This window comes from Bufo gargarizans, chromosome 5, assembly GCF_014858855.1.
Source record: "Bufo gargarizans isolate SCDJY-AF-19 chromosome 5, ASM1485885v1, whole genome shotgun sequence".
NCBI classification, from domain to species: Eukaryota; Metazoa; Chordata; class Amphibia; order Anura; family Bufonidae; genus Bufo; species Bufo gargarizans.
In genome coordinates, this window is record NC_058084.1 from 306,738,483 (window position 1) to 306,755,723 (window position 17,241).

At 45.1% G+C, this 17,241-nt stretch overlaps 1 protein-coding gene across 3 annotated transcripts in view; it reads right to left on the bottom strand.

The window, feature by feature from the left end:
* Positions 1–17,241, bottom strand: part of PIGN (phosphatidylinositol glycan anchor biosynthesis class N) — a 306,078-nt gene that overhangs the window by 233,624 nt on the left and 55,213 nt on the right. For all 3 annotated transcript variants that reach the window (XM_044295070.1, XM_044295067.1, XM_044295069.1), the window contains exon 9: positions 7,373–7,413. In XM_044295070.1, the coding sequence (XP_044151005.1) occupies positions 7,373–7,413 (41 nt within the window). The remainder of the gene's footprint in view (positions 1–7,372; positions 7,414–17,241) is intronic.

Consider the following 17,241-nt stretch of genomic DNA (forward strand, 5'->3'; position numbering starts at 1 on the left):
GGGGGTGGTGGATATGTGGATGACACTGCTATATGTGTCATCCACAGATCCCCCCATCATAATACCATCCACAGCCCCCCCCCCCCATCATTATCCCATCCACAGATTCCTAGGGTGGGGCTGGATAAGGCGGGGAGAGCGGCGGGCCCCGCTGCTCAGTATGTACTGTTTTATACGTAGTGTTAATCATCATATCTAAACTGAGTAATGATGCGCTCCCCATATGTACCGTACTTACCGGTACACATGTCACGCTCCTGTAGTAAGCACTAGCGGCTTACGAATGAAGCAGGCGGAGCAGGCACGTGACCTCCATGAGTTACGGCCGCCCGGCCTGCCTGCTAGCTGCTAGTGCTTACTACAGGAGCGTGACATGTACCAGTAAGTACGGTACACATGGGTAGCAGGGAAAGCGCATCATTACTCAGTTTAGATATGATGATTAACACTACGTATAAAACAGTACATACTGAGCGGCAGGGCCAGAGTACAGTGCCTGCACTAACCCGCCGCTCTCCCTGCCTACTACAGCCCCTCCTCCCTCCTCACTAAGACATCGCAGTCTGCGATATAAAATTGCCAGCATTCACCCCATAAGACGCAGGGGCACTTTTCCCCCACTTTTTTGGGGGGGTGGGAGTGCGTCTTATGGGGCGAAAAATACTTTACTAGAGATGGGTCTTTGATCCAGGGAGTTATTCTGATTGCCTGATTGGATTCCTCTGGATCAACTTGCAGGATAACAGGCAGAACTGGATGGATAGATGTCTTTTTATAAACTATGTGACTAAAATAATAGATGGAGGAGGTGCAGTAGACATCGCTTATCTAGACTTTATTAAGGCTTTTGATACTGTCCCACATAGAAGGCTTATCAATAAAGTGCAGTCTTTGAGCTTGGACTCCCATATTGTTGAATGGATTAGGCAGTGGCTGAGGGACAGGCAACAGAGGGTTGTAGTCAATGGAGTATATTGAGACCAAGGTCTTGTTACCAGTGGGGTACCTCAGGAATCTGTTCTGGGACCCATATTGTTTAATATCTTTATCAGCAAAATTGCAGAAGGCCTCAATGGTAAGGTGTGTCTTTTTGCTGATGACACAAAGATTTGTAACAGGGTTGATGTTCCTGGAGGGATACACCAAATGGAAAAGGACTTAGGAAAACTAGAGGAATGGTAAAAAATCTGGCAACTAAAATGTAATGTTGATAAGTGCAAGATAATGCACCTGAGACGTAAAAACCCAAGAGCGGAATATAAAATCAGTGATATAGTCCTAACCTCAGTATCTGAGGAAAGGGATTTAGGGGTCATTATTTCAGAAGACTTAAAGGTAGGCAGACAATGTCATAGAGCAGCAGGAAATGTCAGCAGAATGCTTGGGTGTATAGGGAAAGGCATCACCAGTAGAAAGAGGGAGGTGCTCATGCCGCTCTACAGAACACTATCGAGACCTCATTTGGAGTATTGTGCTCAGTACTGGAGACCATACCTCCAGAGGGAAATTGATACTTTGGAGAGAGTTCAGAGAAGAGCTACTAAACTAGTACATGGATTGCAGGATAAAACTTTCCAGGAAAAATTAAAGGACCTTAACATGTATAGCTTGGAAGAAAGACGAGACAGAGGGGATATGATAGAAACTTTTAAATACATAAAGGGAATCAACAAGGTAAAAGAGGAGAGAATATTTAAAAGAAGAAAAACTGCTACAAGAGAACATAGTTTTAAATTAGAGGGGCAAAGGTTTAAAAGTAATATCAGGAAGTATTGCTTTACTGAGAGAGTAGTGGATGCATGGAATAGCCTTCCTGCAGAAGTGGTAGCTGCAAATACAGTGAAGGAGTTTAAGCATGCATGGGATAGGCAACAGGCCATTCTTCATATAAGATAGGGCCAGGGGCTATTCATAGTATTCAGTATATTGGGCAGACTAGATGGGCCAAATGGTTCTTATCTGCCGACACATTCTATGTTTCTATGTTAATCAGATGCTAAATAGTTGCAAATCCAAATTTATGTATAAGATAGCCAAGATGATTGTCTATAAAATGATGGTAGTCTCACATTCGAAGCTGTAGTGGATGGTGAGATATGAAAGTCTGAAAGTCAAAAGTTCAAAAGTCACTCTTTTGCTTGACCGTCTATGTCAATGCAAAATTTTAGTTTTTCCTTTTCAATAAATTAGCTAAGATTTTAAAAATTCTGTTTTCACTTTGTCATTATGGGGTATTGAGAATAACGGGGAAACATTTTAACTTTATTTTAGCACAAGGCCGCATAACAAAATGTAAAGAGAAGTGAAAGGGTCCCAATTTTCCAAACGTGCTGTGTATACAATATATACACACACACACACACACACAGCAACAACAACTATTATTACTGTGTGCAACTTTCGTGACTTACTGGGCCTCCTATTACTTTATATAAATTTTAGGGGAAAATCTGAAGACACTTATTTCACACTGACATACAGTCACCAAAGCATTAAGAGAAAATTAAGCATCAACAGAGCCTGTGGTGATAGATTGAATGAGAACACAAAATCAATCACACAAATGGAAGTTGTGCTAAAGGAAAGCAAAATCCATAGACTAGGACAAATAGGACTTCCAAGTGAGCCTGATGTCTGTATTGCAATACAAAGGCACAGCCATGCCAACCCTATTTTCTAATCATTAAGCCGTGCTCACGAGCTACTCCTTGCCTGTTACAGAATGGACTGATCGGTAGTGACATCGCACGAGGTGACAGCTACTAATAAGGTGTGCAGCTTCACTATTTAATGAGTAGAAGCAAGAGATCGGCACACAAAAATATTACATATTACTAGATTACTTTTTACGTATAGTAGAACACAGCTTTGGATCATATATATATTACATGTTAACAGAAGTCCTTCTGTCGTCTTATTCATCAGAATTCTACTCTGCTTTTTTTTTTTTTTTTTTTTTTTTTTCCAGTGCTATAGGTTTCTAAGGGGAAAATCACATGTTATGGATATATAGGCCTATTGCCATGGTTTATGTAAAAATACAGCAAAGCAATCTCTGCAAATTCCTGAAAATTTTGGCAAAAAACATAATAGTGAAAAGTGCTGCTTCAGTTTTTATGGTGGCAATTTGCATTAACTCTAGATTGTTATTGTGGCGAAACCAACCTCGCCACTGGGTTTTGGAGGGGCCTGGTTGCCAGCCTCTTGCCCCAGGATTATGGCCCATACTAACTTTGAAGGAGAAGACAGACCGGCCGCACAGCTTAAATCTGTGGAACTGTTTTGGGCAGGAAAGCCATGCTTGCGGCTGGCCAAATGTGACTTCCATGGAATTCGGGAACCCCTGCTCGGATCTGGGTGATTTTTGGATATGTTGTTCACCCAGATCAGAGCTATCCATGGATGTATACATTATGGGGATGTGTGGGGTTTTGAGGTGTTTTCTGTGTGTTGGGAAAAATGTGTGTGTTCTGTCTGGTAGTGATTAAGTTAGCCCATTATGCTTGGTAATTGTATTTTGTTGACTGCATCTCAGACAATGCCAGTGTGTTAGTTAATTGCGTCTCAGACAATGCCAGTGTGTTTAGTTTATTGCGTCAAAGACAATGCTCATTGTATTTTATTGATTGCGTTACAGACAGAGGGAAGGGGGTTTTGTGTACAATTGCTGGGAAGGTTTCAATACTGTAAATGCATGTGATTGGCTAAAATATAAACTGTCAGTCTTCTACAAGGGCCCCAGGGGGAGTGTCCCTTGCTAGGAGACCTGCATAAAAGGCTGAAAAATAACCCATTAAAGAGTTGCTGTTTTAAGTTCCACATAGAGCCTCGTCTCATGTGTGTGGGGATTGCTATACGCTGAAGATTTGCTATACTCCCCTGGCTATCACTACTAGCTCTTGTAAGAGCTGTTCCTGGCTCCTGTGGTGGTTTTGGTGTAGAGCGGAGTGCTTGGAGTCCTCGGGAAGCACTGGGAGAATCTATCAACGGAGGTACCTGGTCGGGGTGCTCGGAGATCCGTTACAGTTATGAATTGCAATTAACTGCAAAGGCATTCCTTTCCATGAAAATGAACATAATTAAAACAAAAAAAAAAATTTAACTGCATTTCAGCCCTGTAACAAAATGACCTGCAAACATCACTTCAGTGATCTTCTCTTTAGATCAGGAGAAAGTGTTAACAAGGGCAAGGCAAGTGATCACTCTGTAATGTTGATTGACTTAAACAACAGAATGATTGCTTTCAAAGCGGGTTGGTGTTAACCATAGATATCTTCAAGGAAACACGTGTCGTCATCAATGCTTTGCATCAAAATGGCTCCACAGGCAAGGACATTGCTGCTTGTAAGATGGCACCTAAATCAACCATTATAGAATCATCAAGAACTTCAAGGAGAGGGGTTCAATTGTTGTGAAGAATGCTTCAGGGCACCCAAGAAGGCCCAGGACGTCTCCTAAAGAGGATTGAGCTACGGGATTGGGTCACCACCAGTGTAGAGCTTGCTCAGGAATGATAGCAGGTAGGTGTGAGTGCATCTGCACACACTGAAGTAAAGGCTTTTGGAGGATGGCCTGGTGTCACGAACGGCAGCAAAGAAGTCACTTCTCACTAAGAAACAGACTGACATTCTGCAGAAAGTACAGAGACTGGACTGCAGAGGACTGGGGTAAAGTTATTTTATCTGATGAAGCCCTTTTCAGACTCTTTGGGACTTGAGCAAAAATGACTGTCCTGAGAAGAAAAGGTGAGCACTACCATGAGACCTGGGTCATGCCAACAGTAAAGCATCCTAACAGTGGCATGTCTAAGGTGTTTGGAACCGGGGACAGGCACTTCCTCTTACACTCCCCCCCCCCCCCCATACTTTAAAACATTGTGCCCTTCACAGTTATGACTTCATTTTACCACCTCACAGTAGTATTGCCCAAAACATTGCCCCTCCCAGTAGTAATGCTCTCAATGCACCCCTTCACAGTAGTTATTCCCTCTGTGCCCCAATAACAGTTATGCCCCTTCACAGTAGTTATGCCCTCATTGTGCACCCCCACAGTAGTTATGCCCTCATTGTGCACCCCCACAGTAGTTAGGCCCTCATTGTGCCCCCACTCACAGTAGTTAGGCCCTCATTGTGCCCCACCTCACAGTAGTTATGCCCTCATTGTGCCCCACCTCACAGTAGTTATGCCCTCATTGTGCCCCACCTCACAGTAGTTATGCCCTCATTGTGCCCCACCTCACAGTAGTTATGCCCTCATTGTGCCCCACCTCACAGTAGTTATGCCCTCATTGTGCCCCACCTCACAGTAGTTATGCCCTCATTGTGCCCCACCTCACAGTAGTTATGCCCTCATTGTGCCCCACCTCACAGTAGTTATGCCCTCATTGTGCCCCACCTCACAGTAGTTATGCCCTCATTGTGCCCACATAACAGTAGTAGTGCTCACATTGTGCCCCTCAGTTACAGATCCTCTTAAACAATCCAGCAGCACAATCTGTGCCTGCTGCAAAGTTGAATGGTGAAGCAGGGAGCAGGGCACATTTAATGTGCCGGTCTGGAGGAGGGAAGGAGCAGAGTGGGCTGAGCGGTCAGTAAGTGAAAGGACTGGCAGCTCCCTGGCACTCTAGCACTGCTATGAATAAAGAATAGTATCAAAGCATTTGCTAAATAATCCAGGTGATGAACAATGCTTTCTCCAGCATGATGGAGCACCATGTAACAAGGCAAAAGTGATAAATAAATGGCTTATTGAACAAAACATTGAAATTTTGCATCCATGGCCGGTAAACTACCCAGATCTCAATCCCATTGAGAACCTGTGGTCAATCCTCAAAGAGTGTGTGGACAAACAAAAACACTGAATATGTCAAATGCCAAGCACTGATTAGGCAAGAATGGGTTGCCATCAGTCAGGATTTGGCCCAGAAGATGATATCCAGCATGCCAGGGCAAATTGCTGAACTTTATCAAACAGTGGGTCAACACTGTAAATATTGAGTCTGTGCATAAACTTGATACTCAAATATTTTTTTAAACTTATGAAATATCTGACAAAAAGATATGACTTATTTTGTCTGATTCATATATTCAATAGCATTCACAACTCACTTTGCTTATACAGACTTTTTTTTTTTTTTTTGCTAGACCCTCTATAGTAATTTTTAGAGCTGAGCAAATTAATTCTAAAAGTATCAGATTCAACCCAAATTTTGCAAAAATTCTGTTGAATTTTGGAGAGAGTTCATTAAAAATAAAACAAGTTAGAGACAAGAGAGAGACCTCAGAGTGCCATACTTATATACATAATATTCTGGCCAATTGGAGCACTCTTAATTTGGGCAGAATCAATTGAGATTTAAATTAAATTTGGAGTGATTTGCTAATTTCTAGTAATGTATTAATATATACAGTTTCCTTCCTCCAACATTTATTTTTCATGATTTTTAAAGGGAAGATTCATATAAATAATAAGGTGCATTATATAAGGGTACTTTCACACTTGCAGCAGGACAGATTCGGCAGGCTGTTCACCCTGTCGGATCCATCCCTCCGCTGTTTCGCCGTGCCGCCGAACCACCGCTCCGTCCCCATTGACTATAACGGGGCGCAGTACGCTCCGGCGCAGTACGGCAGTTCGCGGTCAGAGGCCGCCGGACTAAAAAGTCGGACATGCAGGACTTTTTTTTTCCCGCGGCCTTTCGAAGTGTACTGCTGTACTGCGCCGCCCCTGTCCCCATGAACAGCCTGCCGGATCCGTCCTGCCGCAAGTGTCAAAGTACCCTAACACTTTTGATGTGAACTGTGTACCAGGGTACTATGTAGGTTTTGTGTGAACATACCCTAACAAAACTGTGTGTGAGAGCCAGTGCGGTGCAAATGACAGCAGTGTCATCCAGCTTTTGTGGAGTTTGTCAAGAGATGTCAAATCTGTCTAGTCATATCATGGCAAGGAGATTCTGGTTACATAAAAAAAAATAAAAATTATATACCGATAGATAGATAGATAGATAGATAGATATATATATATATATATAAAAAAAATCCACTAAATTGCAAAAAATAACATTTTTGAATGGACAAAATAAGTTAAAACCAGTGGCCATAACAGAGAGATTCTCTCTTTGAAGGAGATACGTGATGCACTTTAAATCAAAACTAGGTATCAAATAATCTGTACAACATAAGGAATTCAGTTTTAAAAACTAGTGAATACCTAATACCTAACTTTTTGTATTACGTAAAATTAAGGTAAATTAGACATATTTTATGTAGTAGGCAGAGGGTAATCCAAAATTAACATTACTGTATAGATTAGCACTATTCAAAATATTTTACAGTTCATTGCTTACATTTACAAAAAAAAACTACTATACCTGGTTGACATCAAGTCTCTTTAAGCTCCCCAAATTCCATTCTAAAAAAATGAAACGGACATATCAGCCCTAACTTTCCAGAATAATGGTCAATTTTTAATTCCTTTTATAAGAACAAAAATACTCAATTGTTGTCAACTACACAAAAGTGATATACACAAGCCTTAAGGGTCCATTCACACGTCCGTAACGTGTTTTGCAGATCCACAAAACACGGACACGGCAATCTGCGTTCCGCATTTTGCGGACTGCACATCCCCTGCACTAATAAAATATGCCTATTGCAGACAAGAATAGGACATGTTCAATTTTTTTCGGGAACGGAAATGCGACCCAGAAGTGCGGGTTCGCATTTCCGGAGCCGGGCAGCACATCGTGCGACCCCATAGAAATGAATGGGTCCGCAATTCCGTTCAGCAAAATGTGGAACAAAATTGCGGACGTGTGAATGGGGCCTAAGGCAGAAATAATTGCATTGTTCCAATTCATCTAAAATAAAAGCACCGCTGCAAATAGTTTGATATCTAAAATTATACTGTTTGGTGATCACAGAGTATAAATAAACTTACGAAGACTGACCTTGCAGTCATACATCCTTAAAGAGGACCTTTCACCGATTATTACAATGTGAACTAAGTATACAGACATGGAGAGCGGCGCCCGGGGATCTCACTGCACTTACTATTATCCCCGGGCGCTGCTCCGTTCTCCTGCTATTCCCTCCGGTATCTCCGCTCACTAAGTTATAGTAGGCGGAGTCTGCCCTTGTTCTTCTGTAGCGCTGGCCAATCGCATTGCAGAGCTCACAGCCTGGGAGAAAATAACCTCCCAGGCTGTGAGCTCTGCGCTGCGATTGGTCAGCGCTAGAGCAGAACAAGGGCGGACTCCGCCTACCATAACTTAGTGACTGAAATGTCTGCCTACTATAACATAGTGAGCGAAGATACCGGAGGGCATAGCGGGAGAACGGAGCGGCACCTAGGGATAATAGTAAGTGCAGTGAGATCCCCGGGCGCCGCTCTACATGTCTGTATACTTAGTTTACAGTGTAATAAATCGGTAAAAGGTCCTCTTTAACCACTTAAGGACCACAGGTTTATACCCCCCTAGTGACCAGGCCCTTTTTTACAAATCGGCACTTCACAACTTTAACGGTTTATCGCTCGGTCATGCAACTTGGCACCCAAATGAATTTTACCTCCTTTTCCTCTCACAAATACAGCTTTCTTTTGGTGGTATTTGATTGCTACTGAGAGTTATTGTTTTTCTGATATTAATCAAAATAGACCGCAATTTTCTCCAAAAAAATGTGTATTTTTAACATTTTCTGGTAAAATTGTTCAAATATAATTACATTTCTATAAAAGTTTGTGTCAGAATTTATTGTGCTACATGTCTTTGATAAAAAAAAATCCAATAAAGTGCATTTTTATTGGTTTGCACAAAAGTTATAGCGTTGACAAACTATGGTACAAAAATGTGAATTTCCGCATTTTGAAGCAGCTCTGACTTTCTGAGCACCTGTCATGTTTCTTGAGGTGCTAGAATGCAAGGATAGTATAAATACCCCCCCCCCCCCCCAAATGACCCCATTTTAGAAAGAAGACACCCCAAAGTATTCGCGGAGGGGCATGGTGAGTTCATGTATGATTTAATTTTTTTTCACAAGTTAGCGGAAAATGACACTTTCTGAGGAAAAAAATTAAATAATATATAAAGTTTCCATTTCTGCTAACTTCTGGCAAAAAAATAAATCTCCCACGGACTCACTATGCCCCTCAGTGAATACCTTGGGGTGTCTACTTTCCGAAATTGGGTAATTTGTGGGGTGTGTTTACCGTTCTGGCATTTTGGGCGGGGCTAAATTGTAAACAACCCTGTAAAGCCTAAAAGGTACTCGTTGGACTTTCGGCCCCTTTACGCACCTGGGCTGCAAAAAAGTGTCACACATGTGGTATTGCCATACTCAGAAGAAGTTGGGCAATGTGTTTTGGGGTGTATTTTTACATGTACCCATGCTGGGTGAGAGAAATATTTCTGTAAATTGACAACTTTGTATAAAAATGTTTAAAAATTTGTCATTTACAGAGATATTTCTCACACACAGTATGGGTATATGTAAAAATACACCCCAAAACACATTGCCCTGCTTCTTATGAGTACGGCAATACCACATGTGTGACACTTTTGCAGCCTTGGTGCGCAAAGGGGCCCAAATTCCAATGAGTACCTTTAGTATTTCACAGGGCATTGTTATGCATTTTTTTACTTCTGACGCTTTATGGCCCCTAAAAGGGCAGTATAAAAACCCCACAAGTGACCCCATTTTGGAAAGAAGACACCCCAAGGTATTCAGTGAGGGGCATGTCGAGTTCATAGAAGTTTATTATTTTTGGCAAAAGTTAGCGGAAAATGATATATTATTTTTTTTTCTTACAAAGTCTCATATTCCACTAACTTGTGACAAAAAATAAAATTTTACATGAACTCGCCATGCCACTAACGGAATACCTTGGGGTGTCTTCTTTCCAAAATGGGGTCACTTGTGGGGTATTTATACTGCCCTGGCATTTTAGGGGTCCTAAAGCGTGAGAAGAAGTCTGGAATCCAAAGGTCTAAAAATGCCCTCCTAAAAGGTACTCATTGGAATTTGGGCCCCTTTGCGCACCTAGGCTGCAAAAATGTGTCACACATGTGGTATCGCCGTATTCAGGAGAAGTAGGGCAATGTGTTTTGGGGTCTCTTTTCACACATACCCATCCTGTGTGTGAGAAATATCTCTGTAAATGACTACCTTTTCCATTTTTTTTATACAAAGTTGTCAATTTTCAGAGATATTTCTCTCACCCAGCATGGGTTTATGTAAAAATACACCCCAAAACACATTGCCCTACTTCTCCTGAGTACGGCGATACCACATGTGACACTTTTTTGCAGCCAAGATGCGCAAAGGGGCCCAAATTCCAATGAGTACCTTTAGGATTTCACAGGGCATTTTTACGCATTTGGATTCCGTGAGGGTATGGCGAGTTCATGTAAGATTTTATTTTTTTGGCACAAGTTAGTGGAATATGAGACTTTGTAAGAAAAAACTAAAACAAAAAATCTATTTCCGCTAACTTGTGGCAAAAAGTAGCTAACTGGCGGTGATAAGGGACCCTTAGGGCTCTTTCACACCTGCGTTATAGTCTTCCGGCATAGAGTTCCGTCGTCGGGGCTCTATGCCGGAAGAATACTGATCAGGATTTTCCTAATGCATTCTGAATGGACAGTCCGTCCTTCAGGATGCATCAGGATCAAAAATCCGGAACACTTGCCGCAAGGCTGGATCCGGAATGAATGCCCATTGAAAGGCATTGATCCGGATCCGGCCTTAAGCTAAACGTCGTTTCGGCGCATTGCCGGATGCGACGTTTAGCTTTTTCTCAATGGTTACCATGGCTGCCGGGACGCTAAAGTCCTGGCAGCCATGGTAAAGTGTAGTGGGGAGCGGGGAGCAGCATACTTACCATCCGTGCGGCTCCCGGGGCGCTCCAGAGTGACGTCAGGGCGCCCCAAGCGCATGGATCACGTGATCGCATGGACACGTCATTCATGCGCCTGGGGCGCTCTGACGTCACTCTGGAGCGCCCCGGGAGCCGCACGGATGGTAAGTATGCTGCTCCCCCGCTCCCCACTACTACTATGGCAACCAGGACTTTAATAGCGTCCTGGGTGCCATAGTAACACTGAAAGCATTTTGAAGACGGATCCGTCTTCAAATGCTTTCAGTACACTTGTGTTTTTCCGGATCCGGCGTGTAATTCCGGCAAGTGGAGTACACGCCGGATCCGGACAACGCAAGTGTGAAAGAGGCCTTAGGCCCATTTCACACGTCCGCAATTCCGTTCCGCATTTTGCGGAACGGAATTGTGGACCCATTCATTTCTATGGAGACAGACTTTGTCCCGCTCGGATCCGGAATGGCGGATCTGGACTTCCGGGTCCGCACTTCCGTTCCGCAAATATATGGAATATGTCCCATTCTTGTCCGCAATTGCGGACAAGAAAATGCATTTTCTATATAGTTCTGGCAATGTGCGGATCCGCAAAATGCGGAAAGCACATTGCAAGTGTCAGTGTTAAGCGGATCCGCAAAAGACATACGAATGTCTGAATGGAGCCTTACAGGGGGGTGATCAATGACAGGGGGGTGATCAGGGAGTCTATATAGGGTGATCAGGGGTTAATAAGTGACGGGGGGGTGTAGTGTAGTGTGGTGATTGGTGCTACTTACAGAGATGCTTGTGTCCTCTGGTGATCGATCCAAACAAAAGGGACCACCAGAGGACCAGGTAGCAGGTATATCATACGCTGTTAACAAAACAGCTTCTGAAATACCTTTCTGATGCGATTATTTTAACATCTACAGCCTGCTAGCCAACTGGTCCCCAACGTATATCGCAAGGGGTTAGGTCACCACTGCGGCCTGCCATTTGGCTGCACCCCATCCGTTGACAGATGTTGATTTCTGCATGCAGGGGAGATGCGAAGATGGCCGTGGAGCCATCCGGGGATAAACCGGCGCCAGGAACCAAATAAGTAAGCACAGAGTCGCGGGTCTAGGTATTGTAGGGGGTTATTCAGATCAACATAACTTTGGTGCATCCGCCGGCGGTCTAAATCTACACCAGCTTCCTTGCTGGAATAAATTTAGAACATTACAACATTTTCTATCCATAAAACAGGCAGGGAAAATTATAAATGAGACAGGTCTGGTGGTTCGCCCTCTTCTCCGCGCACGCCACACACCCTTTTTTAGACCTGCCCTGCACATGGCCCTCACTAGGATAGAAATGACTATTCTTGTCTGCGATTGTGGACAAGAATAGGATATGCTCTATCTTTCTTGTGGGGCCGCGGATCATAACTACGGATGCGGACAGCACACGGTGTGCTGTCCGGATCTTTTGCGGCTCCATTCAAATGAATAGGTCTGCACCCGTTACGCAAAATTGCGGAACGGATGCGGACCCATTCATACGGTCATCTGAATGAGCCCTTACTTTATAACCAATTAAGATGCTGGGATGTTTGCTGGGGCACAGTAACAGCTTTACAGTAAGGCTTCGCGTTCAGGCTTCTTGATGCAGCTTTGAAAGCCAAAACCAGGACTGAATTCAACGAGAAGTAGTGTCTGCATGTGCCTAATTTTGGCTTCCAAAAGTGCATAAAGAAACTCGAATGTGTGGCCATACCCTTAGTGTGCTAATCAGCTGGGGTTCCCCCACTGACCCACTGATTAAACATTAATGGTGAACCCTATGAATATTCCACGAAAACCCCTTCAATCCAGTTAGAGTCATGAACTGCAGCACGTGGTGGATTAGGTATTCAGCCGTACACTTACCCGAACATTCACTTGTACCAAACTCTGAAGAAAATGCTAAAACTTTACATTTTCAGTTTATATATTGTATTGCAGAGAAAATGTGACATAACAAATGACACTTGCCAGGTTGCCTAGGACATTTCAGTCTGGATTGCAGTCTGAACGTGCAAAAAGATTCACTGGCCTCTTGTCCCGTTTCAAGAAATAAAACTATACAATATATTATCTGTAAAGCTGTTAGAAAAGCTTAGTATCCTACAAAGGAGAACGCAGCTCTGTGACTGTCGGTGAGAAAAGGCCATAAACTAGGAAACCTTTGCAAAAAAAATAAAAAATATGTGTACATGTAATGGCTTGTTTAAGTAGGGCCTCAAAAAGCAGAAAAGTCATGTTGCTATTAAAGGGGTTCTGCACTTTGTTTAAACTGATGATCTATCCTCTGGATAGATCATCAGCTTCTGATCGGCGGGGGTCCGACACCCAGGACTCCCACCAATCAGCTGTTTGAGAAGGCAGTGGCGCTCCAGCAGTGCCGCGGCCTTCTCACTGTTTACCGCCGGCCCAGTGATGTCACGACTAGTATCAACTGGCCTGGGCGCGGCTGAGCTCCATTCAAGTGAACAGAGATTAGCCCTGCCCAGGCAAGTTGGTACTAGTGACGTCACTGGGAAGGTGGTAAACAGTAAACACTACCAGGCACGCATTTTATTAGGAATGTTAGGCTCCCTAGTGCCGTGTTGCCATACGCGCCACATCGGGTTATTCTTCCCCCAGAATCAATGGATCAAACCACTATTTTTCCTGCTGATTTTGCAAGTTATCCACACTTTTCTACATGCCTCCAATCTTAAATTAATGACACGCAGAGGTGCATCAGGCCAGTGCCTAGAGCCTAACCGTGGGAAAAGACAGAACTTTTTAGTGGAAGGGCTGCGAATAACTAGATTTTTGTACTTACCGTAAAATCAGTTTCTCTTCTGTTCATTGGGGGACACAGGCTTGACCTTGAGTATAGCTATTGCCACTAGGAGGCGACACTAAGCACAAAAGTGTGAGCTCCTCCCTCCAGCTATACCAGGGATCAGCAACCTTTGGCACTCCAGCTGCTGTGAAACTACAACTCCCAGCATGCAAACCTATTTGGCTGTTTTAGTAACTCCCAAAGAAGTTAAAGGAGGATTTGGGGAGTTGTAGTTTCAGAACATCTGGAGTGCCAGAGGTTGCTGATCCCTGAGCTATACCCTTCCTACAGGGACTAAGTTAAAACAGTCTGTGCAAAAACAGTAGGAGAAGCAAAAGAAAAAACAGGAAAACCAAACAATGTATAAACTTAAAATCATGCAGGCCACGACGAGGCATGCAGCCAGAGAAAATGGGTGGAAGCTGTGTCCCCCAATGAATGGAAGAGAAACAGATTTTACGGTAAGTACAAAAATCTAGTTTTCTCATACATATCATTGGGGGACACAGGCTTGACCTTGGGACGTTACAGAGCAGTCCCAGGGGTGGGCCATAACAAAGAAGCCCTCCGGCCAATCAGAGAACCGCCGTCTGCAATACTTTATGCCCCGGAGAAGCGTCAGAAGATGCAAAAGTGTGTACTCTGTAAAACTTGGAAAAGGTGAGTAAAGATGACCAGGTAGCCACCTTGCACACCTGAATGGCCAAAGCCCCATGGTGTACTACCCAAGAGAACCCTACTGCCTGAGCAGAATGAGCAGTAACCCGGAAGGGTGGGGCCCTGTCACTGATGCTGTACGCTTCCACAATGGCCAAACAAATCCATCGGGAAATTGAAACTTTGGACGCAGCCAGCACTCATCTCAGTCCCTCTGGAATGACGAATAGAGAATCCGTCCGTCGGAAAGAGGATGTCTGAGATAGATGCGAATGGCCCGAACCAAATCCAGAGTGTGGAGCGACTGTTCTCAAGGATGAGACAGGGCAGGACTAAAGGAAGGGAGAATGATCTCTTCATTGAGATGGAATGCCGACACGACCTTCGGAAGGGAGGAGTGGACAGGGTGAAGGACCACTTTGTCCTGGTGGAGGATAAGGAAGGGAGACTGACAGGAAAGAGCCGCTAGCTCCGACACCCTACGGATGAAGTCATCGCCACCAAAAAGGCCACCTTGTAGAACAAGAAGCGAAGGGACACCTGCTGCAAAGGCTCAAACGGAGAGGACTGGAGAATGCTGAGCACCAAATTAAGGTCCCACAGATTCAACTGGAGGACAGTAAAGGGAGGTAGAAAGTGCCACCACCAGCAGAAAGGTCCAAACCGCAGAAAGTGAAGCCAGGTTTCGTTGAAAAAGAATGGAAAGGGCCGAAATTTGCCCTTGGAGGGAACTGATAGCCAGCCCCAAGTCCATGCCCGACTGCAGGAAGGAGAAGAGTCGAGGCAACGAGAACTGAATGGGAGACAACTGGTGGCGTTCACACTAACTAAAGTAAGACTTCCAGGTCCAGTGATAGATCCGGAAAGAAGAGGTTTTCCTAGCCCGAAACATGGTCTGGACAACAGCATCAGAGAAACCCAGAGACCTTAGTACGGCGGCTTCAACAGCCATACCTTTAAATGTAGCGACCCTAAATTCTGAGGGGGAAGATCAGTCCTTGCGACAAGAGGTCCTCCTGAAGGGGAAGGAGCCAGGGTTAGTCAGTGAGGAGGGAGACTAGGGATGCGCAGTATATCCTGCCCGGCCAGTCCGGGGCCACGAGAATGACGGGCAGACCTTCGGACTTGATTTTTCGGAGAAGACACGGAATGAGCGGAATAGGAGGGAGCACGTAAGGAAACGTGAACTGCTTCCACAAGATCACAAGGGCATCCAACGCCCAAATCAGAGGATCCCTGGACCTTGTCACAAAGGTCTCTACCTTGCAGTTGAAGCCGGAGGCCACGAGATCCACATCCGGCCGACCCCATCGCTCGCAGATCGCGAGAAAGACCTGTAGGTGCAGAGCCCATTCGCCGGGATCGAGTCTCTCGGCTGGAACATGGCTCTCCGCCCAGGAAGGGCACTGCTTCTGATATGCTGAGGCGCTCCGAGTGCCACCCTGGTGGTTTAGAAATGAGACTGCCGTGGAATTGTCTAATTAAACCCGAACTGGATACCCACGGAGACTGTCTGTTCAATGAACCAAAGAGAGACGAATCGCCCGCAATTCCAGAATATTGATTGGAATTTGGCGTTCCTCTTGGGACCAGGAGCCCTGGACCGAGAGATCATCCACATGCAAAATGTTGCACAGAAGTGACCGCCGGCTTTAGGGCCTGGGATCTGGGTTCGGACATGGTGAGTACCTGTGGTAAAAAAGGAGAAGGGTAAGCTAGGCCCTGTAGGAAGGAGGGTAAATAGCTTACCAGGCCTGTGCCCCTTACTGCAGCCTGTTCGGAGAAAACCTGGTGCCAGAGACCGCAGAGGTCCTCCCGAGCAGGAGATGGGCGGTCAGAGAAACCAGCGCAAAAAAATTGCGCCAGGAAGCCAGATGAAGGAGGGGGAAGCGGGGAGAACTCATGCCCAGCCCCCATAATGAAGTTGGCCGCCCACAAAAAAGAAAAAGGAGAGCATCAACTGACTCCCCAAGACTTTTCTCCACACCCCCAGTACAGCGGTGGTACTGCAAGGAGCCCTGGCAGAGAGGAGATGCCGGCCTGGTGAGAAGTATCAACTGCAAGCCGATCGGAAGTAGGCGGCAGTAGAAGCCAGGGCCTCAATTTACAAGCGGCCCCGGCGGAGGAGAATAGCAGAACTCTGCATAAAAACAGGTGGAGTGCGGGCGAGCAGGCGGCACAGGCAAGAGAGGGGGGGGGGGGGAATAGGGCCCAGAAAGAAGCTTGGAAAGTACAGAGGGCTTCCGTTCACCCCACCCCCACCCCCACTGGAGACCTGACATGCAGCTGTCGCCTGGGGGGACAAGGCTTCGTTGGGGCCATCCGAGCAAGTAACTTGTGAAGAGGGTGGGGAGAGAGGGGGGCTTGGAGACAGGAATACTTACCCGTGCGGCGTCTTCTGCCCCCCTGGTTCCAGCCGGGTCACCACCGTCGGTGTGCGGCCCCTTGGGGAGGGCCACTACACCGGAACAGAGGGGACTTGTCGTGGGTGGCCGTGGTGACCCAAAGGCTGGCAGAGGCTTTAAGAACCTCGGATGAGAAATATAGTACTAGACATATAGAGAAGGGTCCTTCAAGACGAAACCCCAAGGAGCTGTTTTGGCAAGGATTATTGTGCAGATTCCGCACCTAAAAACCACTTCGAAAATGCATACAATAAACCTCAACACCTACATGTAATTATAATAATACACCAAATTTCAACTGGAAATCCACATGGTAATTTACATAATGTGTTTTGTTTCTTTTTCTGTTTGGAAAAAAGAAGTGGCATTACCATTCTTCTTGTGGATTCAGCGGAATCCACGTCCAAAGTTCCCATTCAAATAAACAGGATCAAAAACCGTGCTAAGAAGCACGTTGTGCAGAATTTTGAAGCAG